Source organism: Adiantum capillus-veneris, chromosome 3, assembly GCF_014529385.1.
Source record: "Adiantum capillus-veneris isolate H3 chromosome 3, ASM1452938v2, whole genome shotgun sequence".
Lineage (NCBI taxonomy): Eukaryota > Viridiplantae > Streptophyta > Polypodiopsida > Polypodiales > Pteridaceae > Adiantum > Adiantum capillus-veneris.
In genome coordinates this window covers 148,634,450-148,658,072 of record NC_140933.1, presented here as the reverse complement: position 1 = coordinate 148,658,072, position 23,623 = coordinate 148,634,450, and the positions used below count along the sequence as shown (strand labels likewise).

Below are 23,623 nucleotides of genomic sequence, written 5' to 3'. Positions count from 1 at the left end.
TGAGGAAAGGGCGGGCTCGGATTAAGTGTTGCGCCCAGAAGCTAATGCAATTTTTTTAAAATAGACCAAGATCTCTCTCTCTCTCTCTCTCTCTCTCTCTCGAGCGCGCGCGCGCGGCTAAGCAGAGGGAGCCCACGCAAGCCCAAGCATGTGTGCAATGGTTGCCACCTAGGAAGGCTCTCTCTTTGCAACTAGTTGCAGGGAGGGAGGGGGGGGTGGAGAGATATATACGCAGACAGAGGTGGAGCTAGGCGTAGGAGTGAGGGCGGCGAGAGGATGTGAGAAGGGGGGGAATAAAAGAGGATATTCGGGGGTATCTATTTTTGAAATCTAAATTCTCTTTTAGTGAGCGAATGTCCTGACGATTCTAGAAAAATCTGAATCTGAATTGAGGTGAATCTTGAGTAGAATGTGTTGGAAAAAAAAGTTAAAAAAAAACACAGTCGGGTGAGGCAGAGAGTAAAAGGGTGGGCCCGCGCACAGAAGCTGATGCATAAGTGTTTTTTTGATGTACATGTGGACCTTTTCGAGGCACCGGAATCCCTATGGTAAGGTGGTTCCTACATCTTTATTGTGATCTCATGCGTGCATCCATCCGCGTTTGATTCTATTTAGGACTTTTGGGGAGTGTTTGGGTGGCACCCACGCACCTGTTAGCGGGGAGGCCTCAATCGGGATCTACAAAGAATTCCGTGTAATGAGTATGCATTTGCTATGTTCGATTAGAACCGAAGCGCCATTGTACGACTTCACAAGATGCCAATAATATGATCTTAAGGCGGAAAGGGCAAACAAGCCTAAAAATCAAGCCCTGGTTCTGTAAAAAGACGTTCTGTTCATGTGATGGAATCAGGTTGACGCAAGAGACTGCGCGCCATGAGACTCCGCTTCTATCGGCAAGTCAGGTTTGAAGCATAACAGAAAGGATAACCTTATTTTGCTTATTTAGTGCTGATAATTATTTGCGAATTGGCAAGTTTGGTTGGTAGCCATGCTGTTATTGCTTGCAAATTGAGCTGATTTGTGATTGTTGATCAGCATAAGAAAGATCACAACCTTGTCAAGTCTTGAATGTATGGGTAGGTGCTTTCATAAAATTAACCACCGTAAGTTGCGATCTTAAAGAGCAGTTTGATAAAGTCCATCACTTGTTTATGAGCTTCCAGATTGTCCATTGCTATGTTGTAGGTGATGGAGGTGTGAATACATGCCCCCAGCTTTATTTATGAGATGATGATGGTTTCCTTGTTCCACCACTTGCCCACCTTGCAAAACAGCAATGCTGTCAGCATTGCGAATGGTTGAGAGTCGATGAGCAACAATCACTGTAGTGCGCCCCCTCATAAGGTGGTCAATAGCATCCTGCACAACCCTCTCTGACTCTGCATCCAAAGCGCTTGTGGCTTCATCAAGCAGTAGAACTACTGGGTTTTTTAAGACAGCTCGTGCAATAGCTACACGTTGCTTCTGACCTCCTGAAAGTTGCAGACCTCTCTCTCCAACATCTGTCTGATATCCCATAGGAAGTCCAGTAATGAAACTATGTGCATTAGCAGCCTTAGCTGCTCCTATTATCTCTACCTCAGATGCACCATCCGACCCATACTTAATGTTCTCATAAATGCTTGTGGCAAAAAGGGCAGGTTCTTGCTGTACAAGTGCAATGTGTCGTCTTAAAGACCGTAGATTTAAATGCTTGATATCGCATCCATCAATTGATACCACACCAGACTGAGGATCATAAAACCTTGCAATAAGGGAAATCACAGTGCTCTTTCCTGAGCCACTTGGTCCTACGACAGCAAGGCTTTGGCCGGCAGGAACATGCAGGTTCAAGCCCTTGAAAATTTGAGCACCAGGTCTAGCAGGATAACTGAAGACAACTTGGCAGAATTCAACAGCTCCTTTTACCTCAGTTAATACTACTGAATCTGGACTGTTTGGATCAATTTCTGTCCTTCGATCCAAGATGGCAAACAGAGAATCTAAAGCCTGGGACCCTTTGACAATATCAGGGGTCATGGCAAGCGTCTCTGCGACTCCAAAAGCAGTTATAACCAACACCATAAATGCCTTCATCACATTTCCAAAGTTACTTTCCTGCTTCTTGACCAGTGTAGACGCATACCAAAGTGCCAGCCCATAAGATCCGTACATACAGCATTGTGAAATGCCATATCCCATACCACTGAGTTGACCTCTCAGCCAGAGACTTCTCGTGGGGACACTCAGTTCATGTGCAAACAAACGAAGGACTTTGTTCTGGGCACAACAAGCAGAAATGGTGCGAATATTACGTACAGCCTCTCCTGCCACCATGCTAGCATGGGCATAAGCTTCTCCAATGTTTCCCCCAAATCCTTTCAGGAATAAATTCTGCAGTTTGAGAGTACGACTGGTTATGCCATGTCCGATGGGCTGTAAGACACATAGATGCACAAACAATTGAATAGCCACATACCTCACCAACTGCAGCTCCAATAAGGAGCGGAAAAGTTGCAACTATTACCAGCGTTACTCGCCACTCCATTATGAATGCAATGACAAAGGCAGTGACAGTCAATGACAAATTTTGTGTGAGAGTTGACATGCGGTCAGCCACTGCAGATCTTACTAGAGTAGCATCATTAGCCAGCTGGGAGGATAGTAGACTGCTGTTATGTTGATCCAGATCAAACCACCCAACCTCATTCTGCAAAATAGCTGCAGTCCAATACATGTATTCAATCAGGCTTATCATAATACAGGTGTTTCACCATAATTTAACTTGCTCATAAGCTTAATTAAATCTGAGTTTTATCACTTCACTTGAAGACAATCGCCAGCATTTCAAATGTCATTTCAAATAAAAATTACACATTTTACACATTGCTAAATCCCAAAGATATAGTATCAGTTAGCCATATGAACAGACCGGCCGTGCTTTAACAAAAGCCAACTTTGAACAGCCTTGTAACTTCTTGCCCAGAGTTTTCCCCAGCCATGCTCCAGAGCTGCAAGTGATGCACTTTCTTAATCCTAGAATCAGTTTTGGGAGAAAAACCTAAATTTTTTCCTGCCGAAATCCAAAACAACATAAAACTCTAAGTGATCTGTACAGTTTGATTTTCTGCATTATGAGCATCTACCTCAGTTGTGCTTACATCATCCTCAGTGGTCACGCTACAAAGTCTGCAACCCTCCCTTGAAAGAAGGGCACCTAGCAAGCTCCCATCTCCAGTTACTTGACACTTTTCAGAGCACCCATACATAGAAAAACTGTCATCTAATATGGACTCAAGATTTGGAAATCTATCCAAAATTGCAGAAAGGTATTTGTATTCCACGACAAGATACACTTTTAAGTGAAACAAGTATGCTGACTTCAAAGAAATCCCTCTTACCCTTTATCCTTGTCCTTCTATTGCGCTCTAGCTTCACCCCTTCCCATGAACTTGTCCTCAACAATATGAGCTACAATCTAAACATGAATTGAGGACGTACTAAACATGTGTCCAGCCTTGAATCATAAAAGCAAACACTTTGAGCAGTTTGCAAAAGTTGTGTGAAAAAAATGTGCAGGCTACTTCTCATAAGCTCCTAAGGCTCCTTCCCAGCATGCATGTTTAGATAACAGAATTACATAAGAGTTGAAAACAGGAAAACCTGCGAACATTTTCTCTCGCACCCGCAAGGTCAGGCGCTCCCCCACTACTGTGAAGAAGTAATGCTGCAATATGTAGATGAAGACCGTTCCTATAGATGCACCAGCAAATAACAAGGTCACCTTGCGGACCTCCTGCTTCAAATAAGACACATTTGGGCTGTAAAAACTTATCAATACTTGGCTTATTGCCAATGCAAACAGTGGAGTCTCTACTCCTGTCAAGACAGCTCCAAAAGTCCCCATAAGTGCATAAGGCCATTCAGGAAGGTTCATCTTAAGCAGTCTCCACATTGAGGCAGGATTTGTAATGCTTTCATCCCCAGAGTCCACTAGTGGATACAGATCTGCTGCACCAACAAACGACTGGATGCTCGGAGCTCGCGAATTCTGAATTTTAGATTGGGAAGCAACCAGGTAGGGGTGCTTGTGCTTATCCCTGGAAACATGAAATATTAAAACCAGGATAAGCAAAAGGAGCTATAATGTCATGATTTTTGTTTTAAGCCCTATGGTTTTCTTTTCTAACAAAAGTGTACACACTCAAAAGAAATACAACACAAACAAGACACTTACAATGGGTTTGTAGCTGAGGATCCCTCTCCAGGACCAGGCCTATTAAATGCACTTTCTTGCAATCTTACAAGAGAAAAGTACTCCCCAGTCTCACCCTTGCAGATGAGCTGATCATGTGAACCAAGCTCCACAACCTTACCAAGTTTGACAACAGCAATCGTATCAGCGTTTTGAACTGCTGAAAGGCGGTGTGCAACAACAACTGTTGTTCTTCCAAGCATAAGATTATCTAGAGCTTCCTGTACGAGACGCTCAGAGGCAGCATCTAAGGCACTTGTGGCCTCATCAAGCAGAAGAATGGAAGGGTCCCTGAGTACAGCCCTTGCTATTGCAATGCGCTGCTTTTGACCTCCAGACAACTGTACCCCACTTTCACCAACCTAATTTAAATGGCATCAATGGGGTCGCATGTAAAACATATATAAGCAAAAAGCGGAAGAGAACAGCTGGCATCCTCTGCTATTTTTCTTACTTGTGTATCGTACCCATTTGGGAGTTGTTCAATGAAAGAATGAGCATTGGCAGCTTTAGCAGCTGCTAGTACATCCTTGATATCAGCATCATCCTTGCCATAAAGGATATTTTCTTTAATACTGGTAGCAAAAAGGGCAGGCTCTTGATTTACCATACCCATCCTCCCCCTTAGCCATTGTAACTGCAAAGTCCTTATATCCTGGCCATCAATCATCACAGCCCCTGCAAATTTTCCAAGTTTAAGGAAGCTAGCTTTACCTTGAAAAGCAGAATGACTACCTTCCAGAGAGCTTTTGAGCTCAGCCAAGTCAGAATACTCGCCAGAAATGGGGTCATAAAAACGCTCAATAAGTGAAACAACTGTACTTTTCCCAGATCCACTTGCACCCACTAGCGCCATGGATCTTCCTGCAGATATCTTTAGACTAAAACTGTGCAAGATCAGAACATTCGGCCTTGATGGATAGCTAAAAGCCACATCGCAAAGTTCAATGTCTCCATTAACTTGGACTAAAGTCCTTCCTTCTGGAGAATTAACATTGATGGTGGGTTGGCATCTAATCATTTCCAAGATGTTGTAACCAGCAGCCTTTCCTTTACCAAATGCTGTCAAGTTGGGAGCTGCCTGCCCGAGAGAGCTGAACAACAGCAGCAGAAAGCAATGGTGACACATGTTTTTAATTCCCCAAAATGATAGTAACTAGACTCAAAGTGCAGTCAAGTCTTACATGCCACTGATGATAACGTTCAAGATCGTTGTGAAAGCTTGACCCCCATTTGTTGCCTTGTGAATGACCAGGGTGCTTGCATACCATAGTAGCAAGGCCCATGCTCCGAAAAGCAAACCATAAGTACAGCCAACACCTACTCCCTTGGCCATCCCTCCCCTCTTACCAAGAACTAAGGACCTCTGCAAGGCCACCCTGTACGCACTTGCAGTCCTTTCCTCTCCAACAAATGAATACACCGTTCGAATTTGTGATATGGCCTGTGTTTTAAACAGGGTTGACAAACTCATTAAAAACCCAATTACTTCAAAGCAAACAAATAACATGGTTGAGATCTTGGTCTCTTTAAGTAGCACTCATCTCATGGTTAAAATAATCATCACCACATCAACTAAAAAGCTATGAAGCCAATTTGATTGCAAAAAGAGGAATATGCAATAAACACGATTTCAGTGATTGCAAGCACTACATTTTACAAAACCAAATTACTTCAGAGCAAACAAATGACATGGTTGAGATCTTGGTCTCTTAAGTAGCACTCATCTCATGGTTAAAATAATCATCACCACATCAACTAAAAGCTATGCAGCGAATTTGATTGCAAAAAGAGGAATTTGCAATAAACATGATTTCAGTGATTGCAAGCACTACATTATACAAAAAGCAAGCATTTACCGCAAGTAAAGTTATGCCTCAGAAAATTTCAATGCCCAGTTCAATGCATCGTCTGAACCTAGACACAACTTGCCTGGCATGGACTCTCATAGACTGCATCTCTCTCTATCTGACACAATTGCAATCCTTTCCTTCCCCTCATGCCTGCACACATTTGCCTATACTTCTTCATCATCACATGCACCTATGGACACTTGCTCATAGCTTTCAATAATGAGTAGAGTCAAAGGCACGAGTAGACATACCCCAGTTTAATCAGCATACAGATGTATTTTTGACAGCCTCCAAATGAGCTCTTTTGCATATTACTCTGTAAATCCTAAAACTAGTTCTTTGCATATTTACAAGCACCTTTTGCAATCAAACCATTGCAACTGACCTTGCACTCACCATACTCGCCCATTCTCAGATCATTGAAGACAATGATCAGGTGTTCTGAAAACATCTACTAAACACAAAAGAGCTTGAGGGCTTCAAATCATCAATGAGACTAGGGGGGTAAAAGGGAGAGCCCAAGAAGGTGCAAGAGACACTGGAGGGAGAAACTGGTGCAAGAGACACTGGAGGGAGAAACTGGGTAAAAGTTCTAATTCTCAACTGGACCGCCATTTTGAAACCGTCCAACAGACAATCCCTCTCTACGCCGATAATCGCACACACACACACACCCACCCACCCCCCCCAAAAAAAAAAGAAAACCACCAAAAAAAGGAAGCTCTAGAATCCGTTCCATCCATTTCTTGTACCCAGCCCTTTAAAACTATGTGACCTTGGTGCATCACTGGAGATGCTGCTGCATTTTGTTTGGAAGATATCAGAGCAAAGGGCAAATTATGGCACTTAAGAGCTGACGAAGAGGTTAAGATAGTAGGCAGAACCTTGGTTGACACCTGTTAAATCCAGTATAATCCTCAAAGGCTTTTGACTTTCTTCCAGCATGGGAAACATTGTAGACTGCACAGACGTTGGATATGCCCAACGTATTAGAAAAGAGGGCATAAAAAACTTTCCAACAGAAAGACACAGAAAAGTTAGCGGTGCTTCGTGCACTATAATGGGAACAACTACTCATCAAACTTTCAAAGACCCATAAATCTGGAGAGACTGATTTGAATAGAGTGCACCAACAAACTTCAAACAATAGAAAGCAAGAAGTAAGCTCAAAAATACTGCCATAACATTCTAAGTACAGTCAAAAACTGCCATATTATTCTTAAGGCACAGCTAGAAATTGGAAAAGAAAAAACCTCTGCTGCAATTCTTCCTGCTTCGGCGTACGCTTTTTGGCTTTTGCTTGTAAGTCCTATCATAACAGCAGCATAGGTTCCACCAGCTAATGCCATAAGGGGTACAACAGCAATTGTTAAAAGGGTGAGCTGCCACACAGATGTGAAGCCTACAGCAAATCCTGCAATGAACCTTGCCATGTAGTGTAGGTAATGGCCCATCTACAAAAAACAAAATATTCAGGTAATCGACTGCCCATCAACAAAAACCAAAATATTCTGCCAATGAAACTACTAAACAAGACCTTCTAAAATGGTGCACTTTTGTGGATTTTCCAAAAATAAGCCTCTGCAGACTAAGAAATGTAGGATATGATACCTTATCACTGATAGCATCCTGGACAAGAGCAGTATCACTTGAAATTCTACTGACTACCTCCCCAGTGCTCATGCCCACATCAAAATATCCTACATCTTGATTTAACATTGCTCTCAAATACTCCATCCGCATTCGTCCTGACTGGCGCTCACCGGTCAGCATCCAGCACGAGACTTCTGTAACACATTCGCAAGTGTCTCATGACATTATCAAAGGTGCTGAATAAATATAGTAAGAAGGTGAGAAACTATAAACTTGTAATATGAGCACTGAGATGGATGCATTGTACACTCAAAAACTTCCAGAAGGAAAATCTAATAAAGAAGCCAAAAGAAAATGAAGTAGTGAGCAAAGGAGAAGCAGACAACAGACCAGACTCACAAGCTTCTAAGCCTTGTGCAAAAGACTTATATGGCATGGACTCCAGCAGAATTTTTTTCCAGAGCTAAGCCAGAACACCAGTATAGAGGAAAAGTATCAATACCTAGCCAAGCAGAAACCATAACTGCAAGCCCCAGGTAGAGAAAGTACAGAGCGTACTGCAAGCATCAAGGGACAAAAAGAGAATGTTGCTTAATGGAACTTGTAACAGCAGAGATCTTCACACTGAAAAGGACAAGCAATCATGAAATGTTCCTTCACTGCACTCAGCACCAAAGCTAGTCTTAAAAGAGGCATGAGCCTGAATCTTACAGTACTTCTTTACATGCTGATGGTGGTAAAGGGAAGCCTGCAGAAGACCTGCAAACACAACTTGATTGGGAAAAAATAAAAGAAGTAGGAGCAGTGAAAAAACCTTTGCGACTTCACTGGCCATTTTCTCTGAGTCACTTGCATGGGATCCAAAGGCATCAATCAGTTTTCCAAAGAAGATAAAGAAGACAGGGATGGATGCCCCATGCACACAAGCACCAGCAGTACCCAGAAGCATGAACACATAGTCAAGTGCATCTGCAAAAGCAAAGAGCTTGTAGAAAGAAACACTGCGTCTTTGTTTGGGTCTTATCTCACTTTCATGTGCAGGCTTGTTCCCTTCATGGGGCTTTCCCATTTCAATACCGTTGAACTTAGTATCTTCTTGAGCACCAAAAGTTGCTGAATTTGCAACTGCCCCAAGCCTGAACTTGAAGCTCCTGCCGCTGTTTGATTGGTCTGATAGCACATCTCTGAATGAATCAATCGAATAACTCCCGATATCACTCATGGCTTCAGGAAAATCGAAAAACTATCTCCTGAAACCCTGGCCAACTACACACGCAATGGAGCTTCTTGCTAGGAAGCTAAGCCGATAGATATGAGGGCGACCTTTCAAGCCATACTCTTCAACCTTTGCAAGTGGTTATAGCTAATAAAGAAGAGCGCTTAACTGATTAGGTGAGCTTGATCGGGCGCTCCTGCTGCGGTCTAGTAAGACTTCACAAATAAATCGTGTCTCTCTCTGTGCGCCTGCTCGAAATACACCCGTGTCTTCACGGGTGTATTTTGAGCAAGCACAGCACACAAAGTGAATGATGACCGCCATAGCCGCAGGCAATTAGGGCGAAGGCAAGTCAGCTCTTTTGCCAACAACAAACAGCCATAAAGACATGCTGCTTGTACTTAAGTCTTGCAGTCACCCAACACACTCTCGCACCGTCACCATCGTTGACCTCAGAACTTGTCAAGGCGCTCTTTGAAGCGCAGACTCGCAGTGCGTGCAAATCCATACTATCTGTCTATCTAGACTTCTATAATGGCAAGAGAACCTTCAGTCACTTGTCGGCATATCCCGACTTGGGAATGGAGGAGCGTTTCCAGAACCATGACATGCACCTTGCGGAGCTGAACCGAAAAAATGTGTCTTAGTTCACATTCGTGCCGTTTGGCAAAGTGATTTTGCCTTTTGGAGTGGTCTCCTAAAGGAAGATGGTAGAGGTGAATATTTGATCAAAAAGGAGATATGCATTAATGCCTAGCAAGAAGCGAGAAAATCCCCTTATTCAATCTCTACAAAAAAGAGATTTCCCTATTTGTATATAAGTGAAGAGGAAGTCTGATTAATTTTATATATATATATATATAGAGAGAGAGAGAGAGAGATAGATAGATAGATAGATATATGAATGTGTGTCATGTATGATGTGAGAAAGACAGAGGCCTCTGGAGAATTGAGATTGAAGAGTCAGGACTCGCCGTTCAGATTCAAATTTCAGAGATAAACAAATTTTTATCAAATTCAAATATGTATTGTCCATCATCCATGCCACAGTGCACATGGATTGAAAATTACAACTCACATCTGTGAGTGTTAATACTGTCATTAAGTTACGGCGCTACCTTACAGCCCAAATTTCAAAATGAAAATTATGTTTTAACTTTTGCTGCACTTCAGAAATCAGTTGAACCAGTGGTCAAGCCTCACACAGTCACTGTTCACACCATCATCAAAGCCTGCAGCCCAGCTTCCCATCGCCCATCTGCTCCTCATCATCACAATCAGCCTCTCTGTGCAGGCTTTAGCTTTCACTCATCTCCAAAGCTCTCTCTCTTACACACACACATGAGTCCGCAGGACAATCATCCACGTAGCGTAGTATTCAACCACCTGATTTGAAGAAAACTGTGAAGTTGCGAACGGTGGAGCGAGCTCAATCTAGAGTCTAGACATCTCGACTCTCAGCCTCTCAGGAGTTAGGAGTCAACTCGAGCTTGCTGCCTCGGCACTCGCATACATACATACATAGAGAGAGAGAGTGCTAATAGCTAGCTGCAGCCTGCTATCATCACAATTCACGACCACAGTATTGACTCCTCAGCCACCAGTGTTTTTGGCCAGTGCTGCGTGCAGCAGCCTGCGTCGAGTCAGGGGAAGAGCTAGGAGTGCTCACTGCTCAGCGCGAGGCGGAGGCGGAGGAGGCAAGTGTGTACAGCGGCTGAGCCTTGAGGGCAGCAGGCGGAGGCGGAGGAGGCAAGTCAAGACTCAGGCGAGCTGCTCCAGTGCTCAGTTACGGCAGATTCCAGAAGGTGCAAAGTTCAAACATATAAAATTCTTTTTCTTGCCTTAAAAAAATTTAATTTATGTTTTGGATTTTTGCACTATTCTACAAAATTTCTTTTCTTGAATTTGCAGAGAGGAAATTAAGTTTATGTTTAGGGTTTTTGCATTATTTTTCTCTATTTTGGGACGGCATTTCTCTTTTTTCCCTTGCCTTCAATCGGCATTTTCAAAATTGAAAACCGCACGATATTAAGCTAAGACACATTTTTTCCAAACATTGTGAGTATCCCACGTGGCTACCCTCTTCTCCTCAGTGAACGTTAGCATTTTGTCAAGCTTGACAACACCACAATTTACAAAGGAAAAAATCTAAGTGTCTATTTTTGTCAAGCTTGACAACACCTCAAAGAAAAAACATGCCCTCTTTTGCTAAAACTATCAAAATGCTTAATAATATTATAGATTTGCATACATATTATGCAAATTTTAGTCTATATTAAGTATTCATTTTTAGAATATTTATTAGTTTTGATTTTATTCAAATTTTAATCTCTTCAAATGTGAAATTTTAATTGTTTTACAAGTGGAGCAAGATGTTTATAAACTAAATGATTTGTTGTGGTGCTTTTGTATAGTGCCATGGACCGAAAGAGTAATCAACGTTCTTTGGTGCAATATGGAACCTTGACAAAGATAGCTTCAAAAAAGGCAAGAATTGATGAGAAAGCCGGTAAGAAATCTTCCACCATTGTTATTGATGTTGATAAGGAGTCGAATAAGAAAAAGGTTCGTAGAAAGCTATGGCAAGATAAATGGTTGGACCAATTTAAACCTTGGCTTGTGTATGATGATCAAAAGGTAAGGCCTTTTTGCACGTATTGCTCGGAGTATCCACTTGCTCGATGTAGTTATTCTAAGAAAGGATCTAAAAATTTCAAAACAAGTAACCTTCTTAGCCATTCACGCACACAATGCCATAGGGATGCACGAAATGCATTAGTGTTTGGAAAACCGGCTATGCAAAAGGGTTTGAAGAAGATGCATGCAACTCAAGAAGACTCCTTGCTTAACTTGTTCAAAGCGGCTTACTTTATTGGGAGAAACAATTTGTCGATTTTATTATATCCTTCTTTGCTTGCTTTAATGAAGGATTTGGATGTGAAATCGATGACAAGCCTCTATAATGATGATAAAGCTTGCTATGAAATGTTACAATGTATTGCAAATTCCATAATGCATGAATCATTAGAAAAGGTACGGGAGAGTCCATGGTTTGGAGTGGTGGTGGATGAGTCCATGGATATTTCCATTCATCACCATTTGGTTATGTACCTTTCTTATTTAGAGGATGGATCTATGCCTTGCAATGCATTTATGGCATTATTTGCACCAATGATAGCACCGCAAAGGGGATTTTTGATACCATCATGCTTGAATTAGAGAAGTCTAATTTGGACCTCTCAAAATTAATTGCATTTGGATCCGATGGTTGCAACACAATGGTGGGTAGAAAAAAAGGAGTGGCTACACTCTTTAAAAAGGCGAGTCCAATGTTAACATCTATACATTGCGTTGCGCACCCCACAAATCTAGCCACATCCGACACAAGTAAGAAATTTTTTTTTGCAAAAAGAATTGATGTTTTTATGAATGGCATAGCTAACTATTTTACAAGTAGTTCTAATCGAATGGATGCCTTGAAATGTTTACAAGAGGAATTTGATTGTGAGGTAATTAAAATGCAACGTATCTTTGAGATACGTTGGCTTAGTCGTCATGCTTGCATTACAAAAATTTGTAAGTCAATGGATGCATTGCTTGTCGCTTTGGAGAAGGAACGCAAAGATTTGTATGATTTTTTGAGAACTTTTGAATGCTTGTATGCTATGCATTTTCTTGCCGATATCTTGCAAAAGGTAACGGACTTGAGCTTGAGATTTCAAAAGGACTATGTAGATGTGACCACCATTCATGGAATAGTCACAAGCACAATCCTATGTATTAAAGATGAGTACTTGGATGAGCGTGTCATAGACTTGAATGCGGCTCAAAGAGGTATTGGTGGATACCCTATCATGCCCGCTTATGGTGCAAGCAATGGTTATATGCATGCTTTGAGGACCTCCTTGAAGGGATACATGTTCTTTGGTCAAAAAATCACAAGGGATGTTGAAGGTGTGGATTTGCATAAAGCTTTAGATTTTCAATTCAAGTATGCAAAGAAACTTTGTGAATGCCTTGAAAAGCGCTTTGTTGATAATTCCATTTTGAATGCAATCAAGATATTGGTTCCATCTCAACATCCTATGCATGAGAGATTGCTCAAGGATTATGGGAATGATGAATGTGATAAGATTTCTTTATTCTATGGTTTTGCCAGAAGGGTTGGAAGTGTGTCATTTGCTCCTATTCTTGATGGGGAGGCCTTTAAGGTTGAGTTTAGGAAATTCAAACGCCAAGTAGGCATTGATTTTTCCAAAATGAGCCTTGTTGAAATGGCTTCTTTGTTTGCAAATAATGCCACTTTGAAAGAAGTTTTCCCTAATATATTGAAGCTTTCTCAAATTGCTCTTGTACAATGTTGTAGTAGTGCAATTTGTGAGAGGGGATTTAGTGCCCGCACTAAAATCAAAACCAAATGGAGGAATCAACTAGAGATAGAGAGCTTGAATGCATTGATGACAATTGCCATTGAAGGTAGAGATGATTTGGACCTTTCAAATGCAATGGAGCTTTGGAAAAGTGATACAAATAGACATCTCTTCACTCAAGGAGGGATGTCAACCATGATGTATGACTTGATGTGGATGCAAGAGTCCTTTTTGTGCAAGCACATGTATGGGCATGGTTATGTCTTTTTGGCCAACGAACACCTTGAAATTTCGTGGATGGTAGTATTTTTGATGTGAATGCTTTGAGACTCCTTTTTGTGGAAGCACGTGTATGAGCTTGGTTATGTCTTTTTGTCGACCAAATGATGTTCAAGCACCCTTTTGTGAAAGGTAGTATTGTTTCGAAGAGAACCTTTTGGAGGTATTGGTATTTTGAGCCTCTTTCATGACTAGAAGGCTTGGAACATTTTGAACCTCTCTTGGAATACCCTCCATCTTTTCAAAAGTTTTTTCTACTTCTCAAGCCCACCCTTGATAATGTTATCTTTCTTTTTATAAAGTTGATTTTGGTTGTGCTAACACTTTTTGTGACTGTCATGTTTCATCTTGATGAGTTTTTGTTGAAAGTCTTTTTGAAAGTCATTACAGGGATGAAAATAAGGTAGCTCTTTGCTACAAGGGAAAAAGCTGGGAAACAAGGTGTACTACTTATTTTATATCAGATGGATTTTCAAAGGACCTCAAAACTCAAGTAAGCTTTTGAAAATGTTATGTTACTAAAGTCAGTTTTTAAACTTTCTTCAGAGAACTTTTTGATTAGTATCTTTGAGTACTATTGTCTTATTTTGTCACTTACTTTTTAGGTTACATTTTTCTTTCCTTGTTTAAGTATTTAACTCAAAATTAGAGAATGAAACATAAACTTTTTGTCACTTACTTTTTTAGGTTACATTTTCCTTTCTTTGTTTAAGTATTTAACTCAAAATTAGAGAATGAAACATAAACTTTTTGTTGGTTTGCCTAGTCCAGAACCACTAGATCACTTATGATATCATGTTATACATATTTTTAGGTTTAATTTTGCTCTTGTAAAGCTCTAAACCTTGGGAAAGTCTTAAAAGTACAGAGAAAGGAAATATGCCCTTTTACTTTTGGTCCAAGAGGAAAAGGAACCCTCATTTTTTGAGCCAAAGGGAAGCTTCCCTTTCAAATTTACAAATCCCTCTTTAAAAAATTTGGGTAGGGAAATTTGTCATGTTGGGAATTTGGTTTTTCCCGAACACTATACCCGAGTGAAGGCCCACGGGCCTAGATGTGAGCGATGGTGCAACACGCAGATGAGCATGGTACCAATATGGTCCTATCATAAATTTGCCATATATTCACGCAGATGAGCCAGCCTGCTAAAAGGAGGTCTCCAAGTACGTGCAGTGACCTGACGAACACTTTTCGTGGTTGGACCATGGCTGGCTGGCCAGTGTAGCCCAAGGCTCACCCTCCTCGGCAAGCTTTCTTCACGCTCTACATTCTCTTCCCGCGTACTCCTCTCCTAGCTGGCATTTTCTGGACCTTCGATCCTCCGTCTAGTAGTCCTATTGTGATCAAGATTCATTTGATGGCAGTCGGCTATCTTCCTTCTCCTCCTGGCTGGCGGGCTGGCCGCAGCAGCTCCATGTGCTAGGGCTATCTCTCTTCTATCTCTCTCTCTCTCTCTCTCTCTCTCTCTCTCTCTCTCTCTCTCTCTCTCTCTCACACACACACACACACACACACACGCACACACACATCTAGATTATACGCACACGTTTTAACACTCAATTTGTCAATATGTACTATATCTTTTTTTTTCCCCCAAAACTCACAATTGTGAGTGAATTATATTAATCAACCCAAAAAAATACAATGTCTTGTCATGCTCGTGATGAGCCATGACATCATCCATACTTACATCGGCAATGATCCCAACCAACTCACCCCCTTAACCTTGATACCAAAGGTCCATTATCATGTTCTTCTGCGATCTGTTACTTACCGATAGCCAAGATTTTCCCCCATCGTAGGCATACCCTCTCTTGACAACAAGGCACAAATAGTCCTAGACCAATCCTCCGAGTGTTGCTTACGCCCGAGCGTCCAAATTAGCACTTTGCTTTCTCGCGGTTGCCACGAAATTTATGACAGTGACAACGGGGATGGCTGTTCAAGTCCCTGGTCTGAAAAGAGTCAAAAGGGTGAATGCAGTGGCAAGAGACTCCAAAGTACTTAAAGTCGTGAGAACACTTGAGGTAAAAGGTTCTAGTCTGTCTTCCACCCCATTAAAAGGAGGGAGGTTCACTGTCCCATTGCACAATCCATTTGCAGCACTACAGGAAAAGAAATCCCCAGAATTCGAACCCCCGGATTCTCCTGAGACCAAGGAGAGGGGGGGGGGGGGGGAATGATTTGGATGCAGAAGAATTCGTTCCTCTTTCTCAATGAACACCACATTAATGATGGAGTCTCTCACTATCCTATCTTGGAACGGAAAGGGGTTGAAAACCCATAAGAAGAGTACCCTATTCTGGGAGGAAATAAAAAAGGAGAAGGCAGTCAACTGCTGGGCCATCCACGAACACCACTTAGATGCCCATAGCAAGAGAAAGCAGGCGCTAGGAAAGAAACTAGTATTCTATGGAGAAGGAAGTAACGGTTTCAGTGGCGTCGTTTGTAGATTTGTTTAGATGCTATCGCATGCCACTTGAGCACACACAATGATGTACAAATGAACCAAGATAAGGTTATGCATTCCCATCAAACATTGGAGGAGTGCTTTGCTTCAATTGAAAGGTATCGCGATTGATCTTTGAAACCTATTTGTATGAACCCACCACACACAAAGGAGGAAAAGTTGGGATGTTGAGTCATGTACTATCTATTCAATCGTAGACTCACCAATTGATGGAAGATGTTGGATGGTCACCATTGCTACTTAAAACATTTCACAATACACCAGGAAACAAGGGTTTCACATGCTATCCGTAATAGAATGGGCTCTAAATTGTTGGGGATGATCACCTCATATTAGCAATGAAAGGTTGCATAAAAAATAGCAAGAATGAGGGATGCTACAATTATTTGAAACTAGCATCTTGTTGCAGACCCATACACATGCCTTGGGGTGAAGAATTGCTAGGCTTTCTAGCAATGTAGGCAAATAACAGGAATTGCAAGATGCAACCAACAACTTGTCTTCAGCTTGACACTTCAAATTAAAGCATGATAAGCATCATCATACAACCATGCATGGTGTTTGGAAATGGTTTGTGTTAGCTTAGAGCCACTTGAAAATCTAGAGTAGACGATTTCAAAGGAGGAAAAAAGGAAGAAAAACACGTAAAGAGTCCAAAAATCTTGCAAAGTGAGCAAAATTTCACGATAATAAGAAGAAGTCTTTCCACGAGCGAAAAAATTCGTGAGGATTTAATAGGAAGACGTATTTCTATTTAGGAAAGAAGATTTTCTCAAACACTGACCATGCATGCTATTGTTTCTACATGATTGTACCTAACACATCTCATGTATCTACTCAATCGTATGTGTGTGAATACTTTTGAGCCTTTGCATACTTGCATTGCCAAAGATCCTATGTAAGTGGAAATATTTTCTTGATGTCATCATGGATGTGCTATAGTACTAAGGCATCGAGAGCTACGATCTACCAAGTCAGTATCCACTATCCTACTATCTTTCTTGTGCTAACTTTTTTCTCCATGCACAACCTTCTCTCTAAACTCCTTAAATGTCAAACATCTTCTTCCAAATGTTCAATTCTATAGTCTATTTCATGTCTATATTGTTTTAAAACAAAATGGGCCCACCTAATTCACTATTAAAAAAAGTAACCAAATTCAAGAATATGCTTACTTATATGGGGAATCTCATAGCATTTAGTCCATACTATCCATCATAGAGGTGGTATTGCTTTATGGATGACCACCATAAGTTTATAACTTGCGCTTTGCTTAAAAAATGGATTTGGGAGGATAAAGCAATTAGCCAAACACAACAAGAGAGGAGATACGCGGTAGCTAGCAAGGTGTTGGCCTAGACGAGTTGCAATATGGAGTGGGAAGGTGATATTTATATTTTGGCAAAAAGATGAGAGTTGCATATTGACACTAACAATGTTCCAAAGTTGGACAAGGCATGGATGTAAAGACAATTGCAATCCCTCTCAAATCTTGTTTGATCACAAAACATGGTGCGTATGGGCATAAACCAAATAATACAGTTGAATTCCATTTACTTACTCTAGATACATACACATGCCATAAGATAAAATCAAGAAGAGAGAAAAATTACAAGTGTATTTCCACAGGTACAAGACCGAATTTTTTGTAAGTTCAAAATGGCCATTCTATGGGCAAAATGCAAGAAATGAACTCTCTCATGAAATTCTTGGCATGAGAGCCTTGAGGCATTAACACACATGCCTCCTCATTCCACAAAAGAATTCATTATGCTAATTAAGGATTCATGTGAGACTCTATATACTTTGATCAGGTCAAATCATCAACTAAAATCATAGTAGACTTTAAATTTTTGCATGTGAGAGTATGTGAGGTGTTGACATAACAAAACACGCAGAGCCATGTGGAGATGTATTTGCATGAAAAATTGTGGACTAGACTCCAATTTTGTGTCTCTCTCCTTTCTTATTGCACATTTGCTTGCATCCAAGAATGTTGGATAAAGTGAATTCTACATGTGGCAAAGTTAGAATTCAACGTTTTTGTTGAGCCTTCATGTATGAATAATTTGGCTTCATTTTTTGCCTTCAAGGAAGCCACAAGGCATTGTCCACAAGCATCATATTGGACTTCAAAAGGTTTTGAGAGGTTCGGTAATATTACACTGGTTGGGAGATTAGCTTCGCTTTAAGATTTTCAAAAGATCCATTCTCTTTGTAGTCCATACATATTTAACATTCTTTTTAGTTATGTCATATAATGGCCCTGCTATGAATGATAATTTTTCTATGAAGCATCTATAGTATGCACATAACCCTATAAAGCTTCTTAATTCATGTAGATTCATTGGTATAGGCCATCTTTTATTACCTCTAGCTTTTCATGGTCCATTCAGATCTTTGCTTGGGAGATAATATGACCTAAATATTGAATCTCTTAAAACTCACTTTTCTTTTGATTAATATAAAGCTTATTATCTCTCAAAACTTGAAGTATTACTTGAAAATGATGCTTGTGTTCCTCAATAGACTTGGAGTAGATGATAATGTCATTGAAGAACACTCCCGTGAAGCTTTGATGAGGTATGAAAAGCCTCCATCATTGGATTAAAGGTAGCTAGTTGGCACATTAGTATGCCCAAAAGGGAGTACTAGGAATTCATAGAGGCCAAATGTTGAACGAAAGGCAATCTCAGAATATCTTCATGCACAATCCTTATCTAGTGATAACCACTTTTGAGATCTATTCTACTAAAGTAGATAGACCTTAGTGTATAGCTTATCAAATAGATGCTCTATCTTGGGAACAAGAAATTTATTCTATAAGTACCCGACAGTCGACACACATTCTGTAAGTACCATTTTCTTTTGTAATAATAGAACTGATGAACAAAATGGAGATGAACTAGGCCTGACTATCCCATTTTCCACAAGCTCATTCACTTTGTCTCATAATCTCCTCTCGTTGAGCCGATGGGACTCAATAAGGAGGCTTATTAGGAGGTGAACTACCAAGTAGAAGTCCTATGGTATGATCATCTTGTCCTCGTTTGGGAGGTAACTCCCTAGGGATGCCATCCATAAACACATCTTGATACTCGTTTAGGAAGCCATATAATTCTGACTCTTTTTTAGTTTGACTTCTTATCTCTTTAGGAACGCATGCATATTTCTTAAACTCTTTGACAAAAACCATGTAAGAAGAAAGAGAATTTTTTATTACTTCGTCTAAAGCTTGAGTTTGTACAAGTTGTATAGTGTTACCCACACTATTTACATCAAGTGCAATAACCTTGGCTCAATAGAAAAAGAAGACTTTTCTTTTGAAAAACTTCAGACAGGCAGCCATGCGATCAAACCATGGTGCCTAACAACTTCCTCTTCTTCTTGGGAGGGCTGGTGACCGCCTTGCCCCCCACCTTCTTCGGGCCGCATCACTTTTAGAGGTAATGGGGGTGTCACTTTCATACATCTTCCTTGAAAGTTCTTGACACATAGCTACTCCTTGAATAATTTTCCTTGGAGGTCCTTCTGGCATTTCCGCCTCATTACCCAAAGAGGTTCCTCTTTTGGAGGTCTCATTCAGAGGTCCTACTTACTCTATTGCAATGAACCAACTCCGACCTTTCATAGATCACTTAAGGACCTATCTTCTTAGGCAAGAATAGAGAAACCTTAGCTCTGATACCAATATAAAAAAATCTAGTATTTTCTTGCAATCATAGCGAAATTAAATTATGAAAGGAAAGAATTTTCTCTTGAGAGGTTTCTTTAGAAGAGAACTTTAGACAGTGCAGGCTGATTTCATTGCATCATTCACACACTAGAACATCAAATCATGCACATAAGTGAAAGAGAATAACACAATTAAGATTGACAACTTGTTGAGGACCGAATTTGCTTGGAGTTGTTCCCCCCTCCAGAAGGACTTTAAATTATAATTCTCTCAATGAGAGCTTTGACTAAAATACAAGCTTGTGCTCTTGTGGAGCTTTTTTTGAACCAAGATGATGATGAGCTTCATGATTCCATGGTGTAGCTCTCCTTTCCAAGCCCTAAACACCCGAGTATGGATGGAGGTAGATGAGGGTGATTAGAAGTATTTTTCAAGCAAAGAAGTAGTAATTTCTTATATGCTTACTCCTCTTAGTGTAGCTAGAATAATAGAGAAGGAGAAGATGAAGAAGATGAACTTACTTTCTTGGATGTGCATCCATTGCCAAGTGCTTGAGCCCCGATACTATCTCTTGAGCTCCCATGAGAGAGAGAGAGAGAGAGAGAGGGAGAGAGAGAGAGAGTAATTTCTTGGCCACTCTTAGACACTTCAAGGAGTGTGAGAGAGCATGCATGAAAACCCCATGAGCTCTCTACTTTTTCTCTCTTGCACACTTGATAAAACTTCATATGAAATGCATACTACATGGACCAATGAGGAGTAAATACTCAAAATGAAATTAAGTGCATAATCTAACACTTGGCCCCCTTGGTATCCTATAGAAAACTTTCCTCCCTTCTCTTTTGACTTGTCTTGGCAAGTGGACACACACACACACATATCCAACTTCTCATAAAGTAAGTGTGAGGTACTTTGGACATGTGGCCTAGCCAAACTTAGAAGAGAAGGATTACAGTTAACTTTGTAAATATGAAAGGGCTGATCTAATCTTAGCCCTTTGCATTTCTCTTCCGTTAATTAAAAACCATAGGCTTACCTTTAAGTTAACTAGCTCATGTGCAAGACCTTTGCATTATCCTTTGGTGGCTTTATGAAACTGACGCGGGCTAGAGTCTACCTACTAATATAGGACTTGCTAAATTATGGCACACTTTGACAAAGTTAAACTTATACTTGGGCTTTGGAGCTTCACCTCCTATGAAAAATCCTCAGATCCTTGGGAGGTTCTAAGAAGCTGGTCTCAAAACTTGTTAAATTTAAACTATCTCTAGCAAGTTTAAAATTTACCCTAACGCTTCCCAAACTTCATACTTGGAGTCTAATGGAGTGAATTTTCTTACTTGAAAATTACACAGCTAGTTTTTGTTTTTAGACTCCTATAATTACACTAATGGTTATGTACCTTTGATCAAAGTTGCTCAAGATAGATACATCCTTTTTTTATTTGTACCTTTGACTTGCGATAATTAAATAGCAATTATCCTTACTCTTCTATAGTATTATTTCCTTTGGTTCCAAGCCTTTGACCTACCTAACTAAGCCTATAAGCACTTTAATCAATTCCTCTTGTTTTCTTTTAATTTCCCTAGACTTAAGTGGCCATTTTAAGATGGAAAATACTTTTAGAAGGTCAAATTTTTATTTTCATGACAAATATCAGCAAATTTCACAAGTTTTATTCTAAATACCAAGAAGGTTTAGTGTAAAAAGAAACAAACACTTCAAACTTTAACTTAAGGGGAAGAAGTTTTAGTATAAACAACAACAAATGCTTCAAACTTTAACCTAAGCATGGGGAAAGTTTTAATTGTGCCCTTTTTTGGCTTGCCCAAATGGCAAAGCCTGTAGAGATGCTTTAGAAGGTGGGGACTAGATCTTAGAGATGCCTTTCACATGGGTTTACTTGGATGAGTTACCTGGAAAAGTTACCATCACCTACCCAATTATGTGTGACTGTGTAACCAGTCAAATTTAAGTGTATAAATAGGACCCATCAATCCCATTTTGGAGACTCTTGATTCTAGACTATCTTGACTCGTGACTTGAGGCTCTTCACTCTTGAGACTCTTGGTCGCTAGCCTCATGTATCTTGCGAAGCTTAGGAGCATTTCAATGATGAGCCTTGTAATAGTTGTACTTTTGAAATTAATCATTCTAGAGGTCTATTCTTTGAACTCGGTCAATCATTCACAATGCATGATGCTCAACATGAGGACAGAGAGCTGCCACATTCTTTACCAAAAATCAAGATCACATGAGTATAGTGGGAGAGAAATTAGAACAAGGATATGACGATGACAAGTAGCACGCTTATGGAGAGGAAACTAAAGGAAATCTATGTATTGGAGGTGGTGAGGACCATAAAACTTCTGAAAACTCAATGCGTTCCCATATATGCAATTCAAAAGAACTAAAAGACACTCTCAGTCACATAGTTCTTGTCATTCAAAAAGAAAGGGTAAGGCCAAAGATTAATTGATACCAGTGATGCAGCCAGATCGAAGCATAGGCGATCAAATTCTTAGATAAAACATGGGCAAGAAAAAGAAGCCGACACAATCATAGAGATCGATGATGACTGCAATCAAAGATGGGAGGCAAACACTGAAAATCACAACAAGCACAAACATCAAGTGAGAAAACCAAATCACAATGATAAACCAAGAGGGCCACAAAAGGAGTCAAATCATCATCTAAAGTCCAAGCATGGGGAGAGGTCCATTGATCTATAAATGACATTTCCCACTTTCAAAGGGAATCAGCAAGATGACCCGAACGTTCATTTTCAAGTGTGTGAGCAATATGTTGATTTGAAGGATATAGGTGAAGATGATTGGGCATTATTTTCCACAAACTCTAAAAGATGTGGCATGAAAATTGTACTATCATTGTCTACCTTATAAGCTATGGTCATACAGCAAGCTAAAGAAAGCCTTCTTGCTATAATACAGTGAGAACCAAGGGGATGGTATATCCTCTATGAGTTGGATAAAATTAGGCAAGGTAAGCTTTCAATTAGGAGTTATGTGGAGAAGCTTAAAGAGCCAACCATACAATTGAACAAGCCATCCTTAGAGAAGCGTATGCACTCTTGGTTCCTAAGTGGGTTCAGAAGCAAGAAACTCAGAAAACAAGAAGTGCCAACACCTACCAGAAAATAATGATCTGGTGCAAAGATCTCTAGAATTAGAACAACAAGTAAAGAAGGTGGAGGCCCAGAGAGGAAAAGCAAGCTCCAATTCTAGTGAGTCTATGACTAAAAAGTCATCAACTAGCTCTAGTTCTTTAGATGACAACTAGAGTTGACTTCTAAAAGAAGAATCCTTGTTTTTAGAAAAGATTGTAGTCTTTTCCCAAAATCAGGATCTAATTCTAGCAAGTGAGGGGGTGCCATTTATCAACTTGGGGCACACTCTAGCCCGACAAAAACAACATATAAACAGTAATCGTGCTCATTTTTTGGTGCCAATAGTTGCGTCTAACGCCACAAGGCTATACATACATATTATATGGAGTGTACTGTTGCGCTCTACATTGACTTTGTGGCAAAAACCTCTACACAGTTCTCATCACCGCTCTCTTGCAGCAAGCAAGAAGTCTTTCAACCATCGGTAATCCCTTCTCAATCATAGTGGAAGCTCTAAACCCCATAGCCATCATCCCTTTCTCTCTCTATTTTGTTTCTAAGAAACTACCCTCTCGGTGGTTGCTTTTTCACATACATAGACATATATGGGCTTGTTGGATGTGCACAAGGATACTCCATGCTTGTTTTATCATGTCTAGTACGCTGATATATGTATACGGTGTGTTTATGATCACATAGGTACTTAAAAGCTGCTTTTTATTTCATGTCACATAGACAATAGGGATGTATCTTCTAAACGGCTATGAATCAAATCAAACCCTTTGGACCAAAGATTAAACAC

The 23,623-nt window shown here is 40.4% G+C and overlaps 3 protein-coding genes across 5 annotated transcripts; 2 read left to right on the top strand and 1 right to left on the bottom strand.

Annotated features, from left to right (window-relative positions):
- Positions 1-470: 470 nt before the first annotated feature.
- LOC147461912 (ABC transporter B family member 13-like) lies at positions 471-9,047 on the bottom strand. Of its 2 annotated transcripts, XM_086509383.1 has the most exons (11): positions 8,498-9,047; positions 8,186-8,240; positions 7,702-7,877; positions 7,344-7,544; positions 5,422-5,681; positions 5,015-5,331; positions 4,692-4,915; positions 4,220-4,599; positions 3,646-4,082; positions 2,462-2,703; positions 471-2,376 (listed from the first exon to the last, which is right to left on the bottom strand). In XM_086509383.1, exons 1-11 carry the CDS (start codon positions 8,903-8,905, stop codon positions 1,153-1,155), a joined length of 3,924 nt encoding a protein of 1,307 aa, XP_086365509.1. In that variant the 5' UTR covers positions 8,906-9,047; the 3' UTR covers positions 471-1,152. The 2 variants fall into 2 exon arrangements, with proteins under 2 accessions (XP_086365509.1, XP_086365508.1); XM_086509382.1 differs by having other exon boundaries at positions 4,692-5,331.
- Positions 9,048-9,554: 507 nt separating this feature from the next.
- On the top strand, positions 9,555-14,046 carry LOC147461910 (uncharacterized). Of its 2 annotated transcripts, XM_086509386.1 has the most exons (4): positions 9,607-9,615; positions 10,634-10,704; positions 11,314-11,536; positions 11,828-12,118. In XM_086509386.1, the coding sequence occupies exons 1-4, from the start codon at positions 9,607-9,609 to the stop codon at positions 12,116-12,118; spliced, it is 594 nt and encodes a 197-aa protein (XP_086365512.1). The 2 variants fall into 2 exon arrangements, 1 of the variants encoding a protein (XP_086365512.1); XR_015187657.1 differs by lacking the exon at positions 11,828-12,118 and adding an exon at positions 13,939-14,046 and having other exon boundaries at positions 9,555-10,704; positions 11,314-11,408.
- Positions 12,214-13,668, top strand: LOC147461911 (uncharacterized). Its single transcript, XM_086509384.1, has one exon. The coding sequence runs from the start codon at positions 12,229-12,231 to the stop codon at positions 13,585-13,587; it is 1,359 nt and encodes a 452-aa protein (XP_086365510.1). The 5' UTR covers positions 12,214-12,228; the 3' UTR covers positions 13,588-13,668.
- Positions 14,047-23,623: the final 9,577 nt, after the last annotated feature.

Coding starts and splice junctions, on each gene's coding strand:
- LOC147461912 (XM_086509382.1), bottom strand. CDS start 8,905: ATGAGTGATATCGGGAGTTATTCGATTGATTCATTCAGAGATGTGCTA. Junction 5,332..5,421: donor AACGTTATCATCAGTGGCAT/GTAAGACTTGAC, acceptor GCTGTTGTTCAG/CTCTCTCGGGCAGGCAGCTC. Junction 4,083..4,219: donor TCCTCAGCTACAAACCCATT/GTAAGTGTCTTG, acceptor TCATGTTTCCAG/GGATAAGCACAAGCACCCCT.
- LOC147461911 (XM_086509384.1), top strand. CDS start 12,229: ATGTTAACATCTATACATTGCGTTGCGCACCCCACAAATCTAGCCACA.
- LOC147461910 (XM_086509386.1), top strand. Junction 10,705..11,313: donor GTTACGGCAGATTCCAGAAG/GTGCAAAGTTCA, acceptor GCTTTTGTATAG/TGCCATGGACCGAAAGAGTA. Junction 11,537..11,827: donor TTGTGTATGATGATCAAAAG/GTAAGGCCTTTT, acceptor GCTTTAATGAAG/GATTTGGATGTGAAATCGAT.